Raw genomic sequence first — 13,954 nt, forward strand, 5'->3', positions numbered from 1 at the left:
AATTTATTTTGTTCAGCTTTTTTTTTTTTTAATCATGGGGCAGGGCGGGCTGAACTCACGAGCTTCCCTCTTTTTTGTGTGTTTGTTCTGATTACGCTTTATCAGGCTGCGCACTGTAGCCATATCATAACCCTACTTTCCTTGTGCACAAGTAACGCTTTTTGGAACTCCTGCACCTGCTTGCGATACAAGATTTGCCCGCCATTTGATGCATCTGACAGACACGAGTTCGCGTTTTCAGCCGCTTAAGAAAAAAAAAAATAAAGGATTAATGGAATCAGGACCGATGATGTGCAATGCATATTGCCTCAATGACGGCCACGATAAAGTGGATATTCTACTGCGTTTTAGTACACATAAGCATGGAGTCCATGCACATAGGTCAGGAGTCACAAACGGTTGATATGCTGGCATTACCAGCTGGTTCTGAGAACCACAAAAGCTTGGACGAACGGTGACTTTTGATTGCTGTTGTCAGGTGATCGAGCTCTCGGTGTGGCTGAGTAGGCTGTGGTCTCATCATATCACGTCAGTCGCGCGCCTTGATTAATACATGTATCTTGAATCTGAATGAACATGCACACCGGTCCTTGATCCGTAAACCCACTCTGTTGCGTCAGTCTGAAATTATCAAAACAATCACAGAAAAGTGTCGCTTTGCGTGATGCATAACCAGGCGTGTCCAACGTGTCCAATGGCTGCAGCGACTACATGGCGGTCTTTCGTCAACCAACCAATCAGAGCGCAGTGAAAACAACGAAGAGCGATAATCTCAGAATTGCTCAGAATCTGTGTTCTCTGATGCGGCTGTGGGTGTTCCCTGATTCGCCGATCCATCACCGAAGGTCTCCTGCCAAAAGTAGCCGAAGCCAAAGTCGACATTCGACCGGCAGCGTTGAATGAGCAAAATGGCGGAGGGACTTCGCTCGCCTCGGGCGCACTCGCCCCAACTGTCGCCGATCCAAGACCCCGAGTCGGCGAAGAACCTGTGGTACGCCGTCGTCGGGAGGGCTACCATTACAGCTCTAGCGTATCCCATAGAGTACGTCAAGTTCCTGGTGCAGGTGAGCCGTCCTTTGCACGCTGTTTCTAGACGGGTGCTACAACAAATGTGATCGAGCCCCCTGCATGTGCTATCGCTGTCACTGCGGCATGCCGGCTATCGCTGCTGCTTTCGCTTTTACGTTATATCCGTGCGTGTATATGGCGGTGCGTCGTTGTGTGTTACGGATGGATGCGTGTTTGAGTCGCAGAGAAAAAAAAAGTTAAGAAGTCCGGACTTCACTCTTTTGTGAACATCGATTGGGAGTAGCAGGGCACGCCTTTCTCGATTGTTAGTTACCCTTGGTTTTCGTTACTGTTTTTTTTTTCCTGCATGACCGTCGCTTGTAACATGCAGATAGCGTGGAAAGCTTCTGGTTCCGGTCCCCTTGTCAAACGACAGTCGCAGAGACGGGGACACTTCATGTGTGAACGATAACAAAGTCCTCTGGAGGTCGTTTGGCATGGGGCAGCAGTTCCGTATCGCTGTTTCCTTCGCGCTTCAGTTTAAACATACCTAACGCGTAATTGGTGTAGTTATGTGTTTCCGCAGTTAACTACGAGTGGCATCGACTAGTTCAAATTTCGATTCTTCAGCGGCCTTTCGTAGAGTAGCGAAAGTTGTGAACTGGAGTGCAAATAACGGAACATCAATATCGCTGGTAGATTTGGCTTATTATGACTTGCTGTTATTTTTTTCACGTTAGATTGGCCATGAACCGTTACCACCAAAGCCCACAAGGCGCCTTCTGGGGAAGCCTGCCTTGGGACTGCCGGGAGCTATTGAATACAGTGAGTCGACTGTACGATTTCGTTCAGGCTTCTAAAGTTCTGTAAGACCGGAGAAAAAAAAAAGGACTTGACCGGTTCATTTCTAAGACGGTCCAATGAAAGTTCTCCAATCGGCTGACTTTATTTTTTAAAAATCGTGTTACTTGTAAGGTTGTAATTATGCATGCCAAGAATCAGTGCAAGGTAAGCAAAAGTTTAATGTGCGTTTCTCTGCAACCATGTCAAATCTGTTGCTCAGCCCAAACATGGTGTGTGTTTGCCATGCTGATTATGTAGTAAGTGAAGCGTACTTCAACAAGCTTAGACCATTTTGCAACGTATTTGCACCAAGAAAAAAAAACAGCAGATTCCACTCCGAAGAGGCGAAAGAAGCTTTGCTTTCCGAAAGTGATGTGTTGAGTTGGAAATCTGCACTTGGGCTCATAAAGTACTCGTCTGTTTGTGAAGTTTAGGATTATTTGAAAATTGAATGCCTTACTAGTGACTGATCACCTGAAACATTAACTCTGATGCATCATAGCCTCCTGCCTTGTCAGAAGTGTATGAATTGGTGAATCTGGATGATAAAGAACACCCACTCCTGCATTGTTGCAGAATATCGGGATAGCAGTATGTATGAGTAAACTAGAGAGATGGTAACAGTTGTTAATCCGTGTCTTCCTCAGTGAAGTACATCAAGAAAGTGGACGGCTATTCTGGACTCTACCGGGGCCTGAGCGTCCGACTGTGTGCCAATGTGGTCAGCGGTGCCGTGTTCGCCGAGGTGAACCGGGTGAGTGGTTCACCTCTGACCACAGGTTCATAAGTGTTCACCTGGTTCAACAGGTTCACTTGTTCCGAGTGGTGGCCCTGTAGAGACATACAACTCCTATGCCAGAATAAAAAAAAAAAAAACAAGCGCAGTGCCTGATGCGTCTTTTTGTGTCTCTGGTGAGAGCCTGGGTTTTTAACTCAAGGATACACCCTGTCCTCTGTATCGAATAGGGTCCGCATCATTGCTGTCCACGTTCTTGTAGCATGGTTGTAACCGGCCAAATCTACAATATGAAAGGGACATCAAAGACAGTGTGTGGGATATGGCACAGAGCAGCCGTAGAATCACTGGATTCCATTGGTATAATCTGTAAGGCTTTTATGTACAGTTAGAGGCCGTGTAGACTGTGCTAACAGGTCGGCTTTCCAGTTTCTCCTCTCGTGCTGCTGGCGCTTCTGCTTCCTTTGTGTGTCCACTGGCGCTTGCAGTGGAAACAACAGTGTTACGGTAGTGTGAACAATGCCACTAGATTCGTAAAAGAAGCCTGTTCAGGGAAACAGACTTTTGAAAAGTGCATCAGGAAAAGCAGGAGAATGTTGCAATCGTTATCTGAACCAAGGTGCTAACGGAAGGGCATTTCAGTGCTGTTACAGTGTCCTTGGTCACTAACGGCAAACTTCGTTTTGTCTTTTTGGTGCTACAAAACTTGTGCAAGAAGCCTTTATGGTTGAATTATGAAAATAAGCTTTTGTTGGCAGTGATAACATGGCTTTATTATTATTGCCTTTTGAGTCTGTGCCTAATCCTTGTTAAACTAGCTCTGGACTGCTTTTAAAAACCAGTTGAATACCACAGAAAATATTTATAGGTGTCATGTACGGTTATATTTAAACATTCATTTAAACATTAAACATTCATTTTTCCCACAAGCGATTGCCGAATGGAACATGTTACCAGCCGAATTGGTTGACCGCAAGACTGCGGATTCATTCTATGAAGGACTGTGCCCCCCGCAATAATGCCTAAATGGCGCTGCGGGTAATGTTCCAAATAAAAAAAAAATATTGCAGAGACTTAACAAGTTTTCATCATGTCCCTTCTGTGTGTGAATTTTCTTTTGTTGTGCAGTGATTGCCATAAATGGCATTTGATGTTACCCTTGAATCTTCAAGGAGGGTGTGATTTATAGTGTGAGTGGGGTGATTTCGCTTTGGTGACTTTACAGAGGCTACCCGAGGTGCAGTCGTTCGATGACGAGGAAGACGACGACACCGTCACCGAGGAGCAGCGCATTGTCAACTTCGTCAAGCGCACGTTGAAGCTCATGACTGCCAAGTGTGCCGCGCTCTTCGTCTCCCAACCTTTCAACGGTGTGAAATCTTAGTAGGGATTTTGGAACATCCGCATTCGATGATTGCTTAGCAGTGTTCCCATGAGCAGGCTAGTTCTGGCAAACATAATATGGTATTGATAACACACTTGAAGCACATTTAAATTTTAAGTGTTTGGATGTAATGGACTAAGATTGGGTTAGTGCCGGGAAATTTCGTTTAACCCAGCTTCAATTTGACTTGCAGTGGTTTGCTGTCGGTACATGGCCCAGTTTGTGGGACGTGAAGAGAAATACGTGTAAGTAGTGCCCCAGGCTTCTATGCCTCTATCTCTTAAAAAAAAAAGGACTTGCATGACATTTTTTTACTTAATTTTTTGCTTTATGTGAACAGCACAGATCTTGTAACCTTTAGGAAAAATACTGGCAATGCTCTGAGCAACGGAGGTAATTCGCCACTGTAAGAGCTTTGCCATGAAACTTTCAGCCTCTTGGATTTGTTTCCCAAGACCTGTATGTGTGTCACCATATTGCCAGCCTCTGTCTTTTCCATTTTTCTACAGCATGCTGCATTGGGCACCATACATTGCTTGCCGCACGCATGCATCACAGCCCTTGTGTAATGCCCTTAACTCGGGGGCCCTAAGGAAACAAAGAAAACTGATAAGTTACTTATCATACCTTAATTGGAAAAATTGAGTCCCTTTAGCTAATGTCAAGGAAAAGCGAAGGTGACAGCATATGCTCTCACACTTGATTCAGCTTAGTTTCACTTTATATCACTTTCACATTTCATTCATTGTTATTTCACATTTAATTTACCTTATGCACTTAGTTATCGCTTATGATCACTTGGCATACACTTGCTACATTAATTCACGCTTGATTCACCTTTAATTAACATTTATTCTCAGCTGGAAAATGCAGGTATGTGCCACCCGCGGCTTTCGGTGCCGTTCATGTTGTCAATGCCAGGCGCCAAATTTTTTTGCTCATGAGCACTATAAAGCTTTCACGTTAATATTAATCCTCACCCTCTGGGAACCTGTGTTGGGATGCAGAAGCTGGTTGCATGGGAACAGGACACTGAATTGTTTTTGCACTTGCTCGCCTACTGTGTTCGTGTTCTATGAGCAGCCTGATGCAGGATCAGAACAGACGAACATCGCGACAGATGTTGACGCGCACTGTTTTACAAAATCTTGGTATGTTGTGCTTACGTATCTCTTGCCTCTTTTCAGGGGAATCCTCACTTCCATTGTGCACATATACAGAGAAGAAGGAGTGCCAGGCCTTTTTAGGTATGCCTCTTTCTCGATTCTTGTACCTACCTACTCGGAACAAGATAGAATACCAGGCGCGATTGCATCTTGGCAAGGGCGAAATGTAAGCGCTCGTATGCTTAGATCTGACTGCACATTGACAGCCCCAGGTGGTTGAAAGAGATTTCATATCCCCCGCTATGTCATGTTTCACACTCACATCATCAAACCCAGGAATTCATTTTGAGGTTTGTCTTCAGAACACGGTGGTTGTCATCCACAGTTGTGATGACAGCACCCACAAATTCATCTGTGGTGATTTTGGTTATCGCAAACACCATGGAAATTCGTCGCGGGCGAAGGATGATCGTATTGTGGTCCATGGGCTGGCGTTGCATTAGTTAGCTGCTTTGCGATAGATGATCAGATTGCAAACCACAAACATTGAATTGGTAGCATATTGTAGCGAGTTTAGTTTAATATTGAGGTTGCTGTCATGACTTGTCTGTCAGGTACAGTCGCCGACCGTTTATTCGGACTCGGCGGGAACCGCTGAAAAGTCCGAATAATCGGGAGTCCGAAAAAAAGGATTCACGAGAAAAAAGCACTTTTATTGGCCCAGCGGCCGGAAAAAACTTGTTAGTGCGCGTCTGTACACATGTACGCTTACGCGCGACCAAGTCGGCCTGAATTTCAGCCAATGTTTGGCCACCCCTGCGGGTCGTCAATAGCACCGCAACAGCCTACGCTAAATCCGCACTTGATGGCTGTGGTGTGGGAGGTGCGTCATCACGGCAGTCACTGTCCACATGCGCTGGTTCGAGTAGCTGACGGATCTCATCGCCCAACTCGGCGAAAACTCCCAAGCAACTTCCACCTGGTGAATAATCGCCGCTTTTTTTCGCCATCGTCAGGGCCTTGTAGTTGCCGCGTTTCTTTAGTTCCGACGGCGCACATGGAACGGGCAGCGTCGGAGCAATTTCAGCAGATCAGGCCTCGCATGAGCAGGACACAAAGCTCGGGATGCAGATCAGGCCTAGCCACAGAAACATGAGAACGCAAACCCTCCCACGCCAAAGGAAACGATGTTGGTCTAGTTGATGTTGCAGCGCTTCTGTAATCTGTTGTCGTACTCTCTTCGTCCGAATTAGGATCCGCGTCGTACTCGTACGCGCTGTCATTCGCCTCAAACGCCGCACAGAGCAGATTCCAAGCTTGGCTTGGCTTGGCCTGCTGTTTGGCCGTTGTAGCCGTTCAATGGATACGTGACTGGCTAAAGCCAAAAGGCAACCGTTACGTGTAGCCAACAAACATAGCCTTCGAGATCGGTAACTTCTGCGTGGATTTTTGACACTGGCACAATCTCCAGTTATAGCCAGTGCAACATTTCAGTGCTGGCAACCCAGTAAAAATATTGTAAACATTGCTGACAGCTTGTTATGGCGTTCAACGTCGCACTCTATCAGCCAGTCGGAGTCCGAAAAATCGAACGGCGGGCTGTGGGGCGTCCGAATTTTCGGTCGTGAGTTTACATTACTTCAATGGGACGAGTGGCGGTGCCGCGAAGGTGTCCGAATAAACGAGCATGTCCGAATTTTCGGCGTCCGAATAAACGGTCGGCGACTGTAAACGAGAAATACAAGTCGATATCTCCTGCAGCGATGCTACTACAATAATACATGTCGATTACACTGCAGCGGTAGTGCCATCTATGATGGCTGATGAACACCATGTTGACCATGTTTTTACTTTAATTGTGATAGATTGTGCCACATTAGTTTGTTAAAACGCTGCTGCAGTGTATGTAAATAAAAAAAAAGCAGAGCTTTTGAGTGGCGTCGGTGCAGGTGACATCCACTCAGACCTATTTTGAATGAAAGTGAGTAATGCCTGCATAGATGGTGGTCAGCTGATTTCGCTGCCTATATGCAAGGTTTCAGAATCAACAAGCCACTCGCTGAGAACATGTTGAAAAAGAAAAGCGCACACTTGGTGCTGTTACTTACTAAACAATGTTCTGTAATTCCCCTTGCGAAAAGTTTTCTTTTTTATTCTTATAACATTGCTCCTCACCCTCATGTTTTTTTTCTTTCAGTGGTCTCATACCCAGGATGATTGGCGAGGTTCTGACTATATGGTTCGCCAGCACGATATCCTTTGTCATCAATGCCTACGTCGTGCAGGACAAGGTATTCCTTCTTACACTGTCATATTTACTTATTCGTGTTTATAATCCCCAGCTTTCTCAAAACATATTGATAACTTTAACTCTTTGTGACACGGCATGTACATTTGTGCAAGCAACTTAGTTTTGCCGTTACTGTGCACCAGCAGCTATAAAGAGCCAACAAACACTGATCTAATGTTCAATCTAGCATTCTTGTTTCTTAAAGTTTTTATATATTACTTCTGGGTGAAATATTTTGCTACACACGATAACTTTGATGAAGGCAGTACCGTGTTTAACGAGATGCCTGGCACGAGTTTGGCAGGAATTTCTAAATATTTTTCATTATTTTTTGGGAATGTTTGCCGTCAGCAGATAACTATTGGATGTAATTTGAGTGAATAATTAAATTCTTTTATGAAGAAATATCACATGGCAGTGTGCAGCAATTAAATAATTAATTGCTATAAAATTCACTACACTTTATTCAAACGTTTCCACTGAGTCTCCAGAACCTTAGCATCAAATTCTACAAATTTCGCACACTTATGGAGCATCAGTCATAATGTGGGTCGCAAAGGGTTAAGAGAATGCAAAAACATGGCGATTGTAAGCGACCTTGAGAGTTTGAGATACGAGACCTGAGAACAAGCCGATTGTTTCCACGGCCTTGCATCCATATTTCGAATTGGTGCATGTTACGGTAAAACCTCATTCTAAAAAAACGGGGCGTGCAAACACGGACACAAGAAAGAAGTCAGGACACCATAAATGCCATCCTGACTTCTTTCTATGTCCGTGTTTGCATGCCCTGCCTTTTTAGAATGAATACTTACCAACTAGCTCAGCTCTCTGTTATTCTAAGGTAAAACGTCATTCATTTGACTCTGTGGTCCTAGCGTGCATGTGCCTTATTTAATTGCATCGAATACTTCAATGATTTGAGAGTATTTGGCTGTGCATCTGTTATATTGCAGATTAGGCCTAGAGCACTGACAGCGCAGAGTGTTTCAGGCGTGCAACACAAAAAAAACGCAGGCTGTACTAGCATTCAAAGATCAGCAAATCAGGAGAGCTAGTGCTGTCATAGTCATCAGTGAAGCTTGTACGTTAAACTTGCAAGCAGGATGTTGTGGGTTCAAATCCTGATGGCAGCTGCTGCCTTTCAATGGAGGTGAAAATTCAAAAACGCTCGCTTACGTAAATGTTCTCAACGCGTGTTTTTAAGAACTCCAGGCAGTTGAAAGTCATCTGGAGTCCCTCACATGTCGTGCCATACAATTGCGTTATGGTTTTGGAGAACACACGAGAATTTAGATTTTTTTTGCATTGGCCGCGTGCCTTCAGAACTGCGTGTTCATGAACGGCTTATTGCAGCAGGGCTTGAACGTGACAGTCTTGCTGAACAGTTGTTTGCAAATGCCTACACATCGCCTCCTGGTGTCCTTTTCTAAGATGCTGTTTTCTTTTTCAGACGTTACAGAGCTACGTCAGTGCAACCACTATGGTAAGAATGTGAGCCATCTGAAGTTTTCTAAAACTGCAAATATGTTGCACGAAATGTTGCAACTTGATTGCAGTTTTGACTGTTTTGTCTTCTAGAAATATCTGGTACTCCGAGGAAGCCCGAGTTTTAATTCTAGACAGGTTAATGTACTGTGATGCCATGTTAATTTTCCTATGAAGTTATGTGTTAGTCTAACCTTTATTCAACAAATATTGGATATAATGAAAATTAAAAATGTTAGCATTAAAAAGTGTGTGCAAGTTGACCATAGGACCACTAGCACCAGCAGAAGTTTCAATTTATTGCCCTGGATTCGATTCCTGTGTGGTAGCAGTGAAACTTTGTTTAACTGAAATCATGGATAAACATGCTTCGTTATAATGAATCTTAAATACAGGGTGTTCTATGGATATGTAGTTAGAGAAACTGGAATACTTCATTATATTGAGGCTTAACTTTTACTTTTGCCATGTCTTACATGACACTGCACCTTACTTATGGCAGTAGCATGTGGCCGACGGCTTTCCTGGCACAGTGCGCATAGAAGGGAGCTTGGCACAGCACCAGAAACGCAGGCGCCTCAGCATCCTGGCGCATGTGGTCAAGTGAAATTATTGTTGGAAGTGAAGAAAATCGAAAGCGACTGACTAAGAATTCCGTAAAAGATCGAAATCATGTACAAAATGAACCTGTCCTCGTTCTCTTCTCGCCCATGTTTCTTTTGTGCAACTTCTTGTTTACTAATGTACGACCAACTCAACCAGCAACATGCATTATTGAAAGTGAACCCGCAACAACATTTACAGAATGTCTTTTGTCATCACCTTGTAATGGCGATGGCACAGCCTTTGACGTATGCTGTTGCCAATGCCAGGAACGCACTTTTGGTTGCACAGGCAATTTTCAGACTCATTTTTTAAGGAAAAAGTATGCATGTTAGATTCAGGCAAATACAATAGTGTGTTGCCAGTGAAAGTTGCAGTTTGTTGTCAGTTTGCGTGATCACTTATGTGGCATGTGTGATTTCGTGCAGTTAAGTCGCATATATCGGTCTTTGTCCTTTTTCAGTTCCTGTCAAGTTCCGTCACATACCCGTTTTCCCTGGTCGGAACGGTGATGGCCGTTTCTGGAAGCGAGTAAGTGTACTGTACTTTGCATTTTAATGGATGCCTAGCAGTAGCCATTAAAGGGACTGACAACCGATTCTTCTCGACCCATTTTTTTACAACGTGACAGAAAGCTCACCCTTCGCAGTGTTTGTAGCTGCAGTAGTTAATCCCAAAAGCACGTAGTTATTTTACAAGCAGTATTTTTCTATCTGAAAGGCTCTAAACATGGATGCAGCTTTCCTTCAGCAACGCTGAGAATTGATAGCGATGCCGCCAGCCCTTTTTGCGATTTGTGAAAGCTATCGTTCTGTTTTCGCAGGAGTTCCTGTAACTATGCTTAACCACCTTTATTTATAGCTTTTCAACTATTTTTGAAAATAACAAGCTGTTACAATGTGATGATGTGGCATTATACACCTTCCCTGTATTTGTACCGCGTTGTGTGTGCATGCGTCCAAGGTTGCCTGCGCCTATGTCATGGGTGGCTCATCTCAGCGTCGTTACTCTCTCGATGCATGAGCCAAGCCAAGTGATCGAAAATGTCACTACGCATATGCGCGGCCGCGCCGAGTAGCAGCGTGCGTCATTTCTGAGATGAGGTGTAGGTAGCAAAACTATGTCGCTCCAAAATCTTAGCGACCTGGAAACTGCGTGCACGGTTGCATGAGCACACTGGAAAGTTGCTCAAGACGTGCTGACGAGCATGAGATCATTACGTCACGCGAAGGCAGCGCCACTTTAATGCATAATACTAACGCAGGCCTATATGTACATTATTATGGAGCAATACCTTTTAATATAAAGAAACGAACAATATTTCAATACTAACAAAAAAATCGTCACCGCGTACAGCAATCAACGGCCATGTGGCCGTCTTCATCGGATCATTCATGTTTTTGCTGCCAAAGGCGCCACAGGTCATTTTTCGCGACTTTCAATTAAGAAATAAAAATATAAATCCGTCTCTCACGAAAAAAACGGTTGGTTCGAGTCAATGAGACGGACAATGTTTACATCAGTGGAGTCAACTCATTTCATATTCTGGGCGGTTGTCAGTCCCTTTAAGCATGTGAGCTAACCACATGAGCAACAATGATTGGCCATGTTTCAGAGTCTCTTCAACGAGCAGTCTTGCAAATGCTGAGCACATTATTCAGAGATTGATTTCAGTGTGGCAGCTTTTTGTGTCATTATGCCTCAAAGATAGCTGTCGGATACGGTGTTTTCATAAGTTCGTGAATTCAGCATTGATTAGGTTTGACCCCGGCAAAGATATCTTGCAAATCCTACCAGCTTCATTGCGTTCATTTTTTAATGTGCTAGTTTATCAACCCCTTGTTATCTTTAATGGTGACCTGCGGTGCCAGGCCTGCCGTATTTATTCGCATACTACAAGCAATGGCTAGAGTTGGCTAGGTGATTACTTGTGTTGGCAAATGTCAGCTAGTGTTGATGTATGTTGACTAGCTGGAGGTTTCTGCGATAGTGGGCTATCCATTGTTATATCAGCAACATAGTCATTGGGGTCTGCACCGTCCCATGGAATATGGAATACTATTCCGTGCATTCCTCCCTGATTGGCCATCTCGAAATAAGTCGGGGCCGCCCACATGGGCAGTGCCGGGGTCGCGGAGAGTGACGACATGGAGCAAATGGAATAGTATATTCCGTATTCCGCGGTATGGTATAGGCCCGCTGATTCTGTCTCAGTCCAGTGTCTTTGCTCTTTCATTCGCACAGGCAACAGCCCTGTGTTGGTACTGCCTGATTATGTTTTAAAAACTTGTCGACGATTTGACGACTTTGCACTTTGTTGCCTTACAGCCTTGAAGCTGGCAGGCCCCCTAACATGCCTGTCTACCCAAGCTGGACGGAATGCTGGCAGCACCTGAGCCGATTGGTACAGCTACGCCACTCAGTCTCCTTTTCTCACTGCAGACACTGTGGTGCTACGAAATGTTACATTACATTTTGCATGAAGCAACTTGTTTTCGTAGTCTGCCGCAGTGGAGCAATGGTTATGGTGCTTGGCTGCTGACCCGAAGGTCGCGGGTTCGAATCCGGCCATGGCGGTCACATTTTGACGGAGGCAAAATGCTAGAGGCCCATGTACTGTGCGATGTCAGTGCATGTTAACGATTACCAGATAGTCGAAACTTCCGGAGCCCTTTACTACGGCGTCTCTCATAATCATATCGGGGTTTTTGGACTTAAAGCCCTAGATATTATTATTTATCTTGTTTTCCTAGACCTTGAGAGTTTCATGTCTTGGATGATTGCCACAGAAATTCTCACATATGTTGCAGCTGGTTTACTGTCAAGGTTCATGTTTGCTGGTGCAAGTACAGTCTATTTGTTTGAACTGCAAACAGTGCAGAGATTGGCATTCTTATTTCTTGTCCAATCGTTTCCGTTCAATGCCATGTCAGGGTGTTTAGCGATCGTATTTATGTCGGTTACGACCTAAGAATAAATGTAAGTTTTATTCACAGCCATCGCTGTCCCATCCAGTGAGAACTTGCATAAATGCTCAATCCAATGACAAATGACCATTTACATGACGTCAAACAACTCTCCTACGGCAACAATGACTATACCATACAGGCACGTATTCGTATTGTTAGTTTTTGGTCGAAAACTAGAACTTCCTGGCAAATTTCAGCAAAGATTACGACTTCATTGCCCAGTCAAATGCAGCATTTTAATAAGGGACGACGAACTTTTAATTCATAATATGTGTGGAATTTAGATTAGCAGCAACGAAGTACTTATATAGTTAGAATGGAAATCACCTAGCACTGCTCTCTTGCACAGATTGAATGACAGGTGCGCAGCGATTCTTGGGGTAGAGCTTGTATTTACTCTTAGGGTGTAATCGACTATAGGTACTAAAAAAAAAAGTCTAGTTATTTATTGTCGGCAAATTCCTATTTTGCTTGCATGCAAAGTTGGGATGCACAAAGAGGGCTTGCACGAAGCTTACACCTTTGAATTGCAACTCGTAGGGTCAGCTGAAGCGGGGTTCGGCCATCATCTGGAGGTACTACCAGGGACCGTACATTGTCGACGAAAATGGCGTGCCACGACCGGTCAGCTCGCCCAAGATGCTGGCGTCCCACTGATGAGCCTCGAACAAGAAGCATTTACTTTTGGATGTGGCTGCAGGTACGGCTTTGGCTTCTGTAAATGCTCAATCCAATATCCAATATGTTTCTTCTCTCTCTCTCTCTCAATATGCATAAACACTCGCCACGCAAAGGATGTCCCGGTCATGGCGTTGCCTACTGTTAGTCGTAAGGAAATCTGGTGCTGAATGCCATCGTGTACATGGGAATGCTGGGATACAGTAATTTCAGGTTGCCATTATTGTTGGAAAGTCAGGGATGCTATCGCGGGGCAATGCTTTATGCATTATTGTAGATGTAGGTGAACAGTTGTAGATGAACAGCATTTACGTAATTGTTCCTACTCCCATCTTGCACAGTTTAATTCCACCATTCTGTCTCTTTTTTTCAGATTTCACCAAGAAGTTTTACCATGGCAGGCTAGGAAAGCGGATCGTCGGCTGCCATCAGTTCATAGGCTTGTTCTGCAATACCGGACGCTCCTTAAGAGAGGACACGCACAACATTCGGGCGTGCGGTGTCGCTCCTATCGCCGTCTAGTCTCGGCAGAGGGAGCGCCTGTTCTGTTAACAATTAAAGATTCATCTGTTTCATTGTTGCACGTACTTCCACCAACCCTGCAGTTGAACTGCCCACACGACTTAGTCGCGAAATGAGCGTGCAGCATGTCTAGAAACTGCTGTGGTGAATTAGCTGCTGGGCTGTCACGCTGCCAAGTGCAAAGGTGCGGGTTCGACGCCCAGCCATGGCGGCCACATTCTGATACGGGCGAAACGCAAGCACATCGTGCGTGTGCCTCTTGATTACAAACAACTGCCAAGTGATCAAAATCTGGAGCTCCCCACACAGCACGCATAACCGTACAGT

At 44.6% G+C, this 13,954-nt stretch overlaps 1 protein-coding gene across 1 annotated transcript; it reads left to right on the forward strand.

Annotated features, from left to right (window-relative positions):
- The first annotated feature begins 807 nt into the window (after nt 1-807).
- On the forward strand, nt 808-13,680 carry LOC119401475 (mitochondrial carrier homolog 2). The gene is made up of 12 exons (XM_037668312.2): nt 808-1,064; nt 1,749-1,833; nt 2,499-2,605; nt 3,813-3,957; nt 4,165-4,216; nt 5,159-5,218; nt 7,275-7,368; nt 8,821-8,853; nt 9,922-9,989; nt 11,787-11,862; nt 12,968-13,127; nt 13,479-13,680. Exons 1-11 carry the CDS (start codon nt 900-902, stop codon nt 13,082-13,084), a joined length of 1,002 nt encoding a protein of 333 aa, XP_037524240.1. The 5' UTR covers nt 808-899; the 3' UTR covers nt 13,085-13,127; nt 13,479-13,680.
- Nucleotides 13,681-13,954: the final 274 nt, after the last annotated feature.

The sequence above is a fragment of the Rhipicephalus sanguineus genome, chromosome 8 (assembly GCF_013339695.2).
Source record: "Rhipicephalus sanguineus isolate Rsan-2018 chromosome 8, BIME_Rsan_1.4, whole genome shotgun sequence".
In the NCBI taxonomy this organism is placed as follows: domain Eukaryota; kingdom Metazoa; phylum Arthropoda; class Arachnida; order Ixodida; family Ixodidae; genus Rhipicephalus; species Rhipicephalus sanguineus.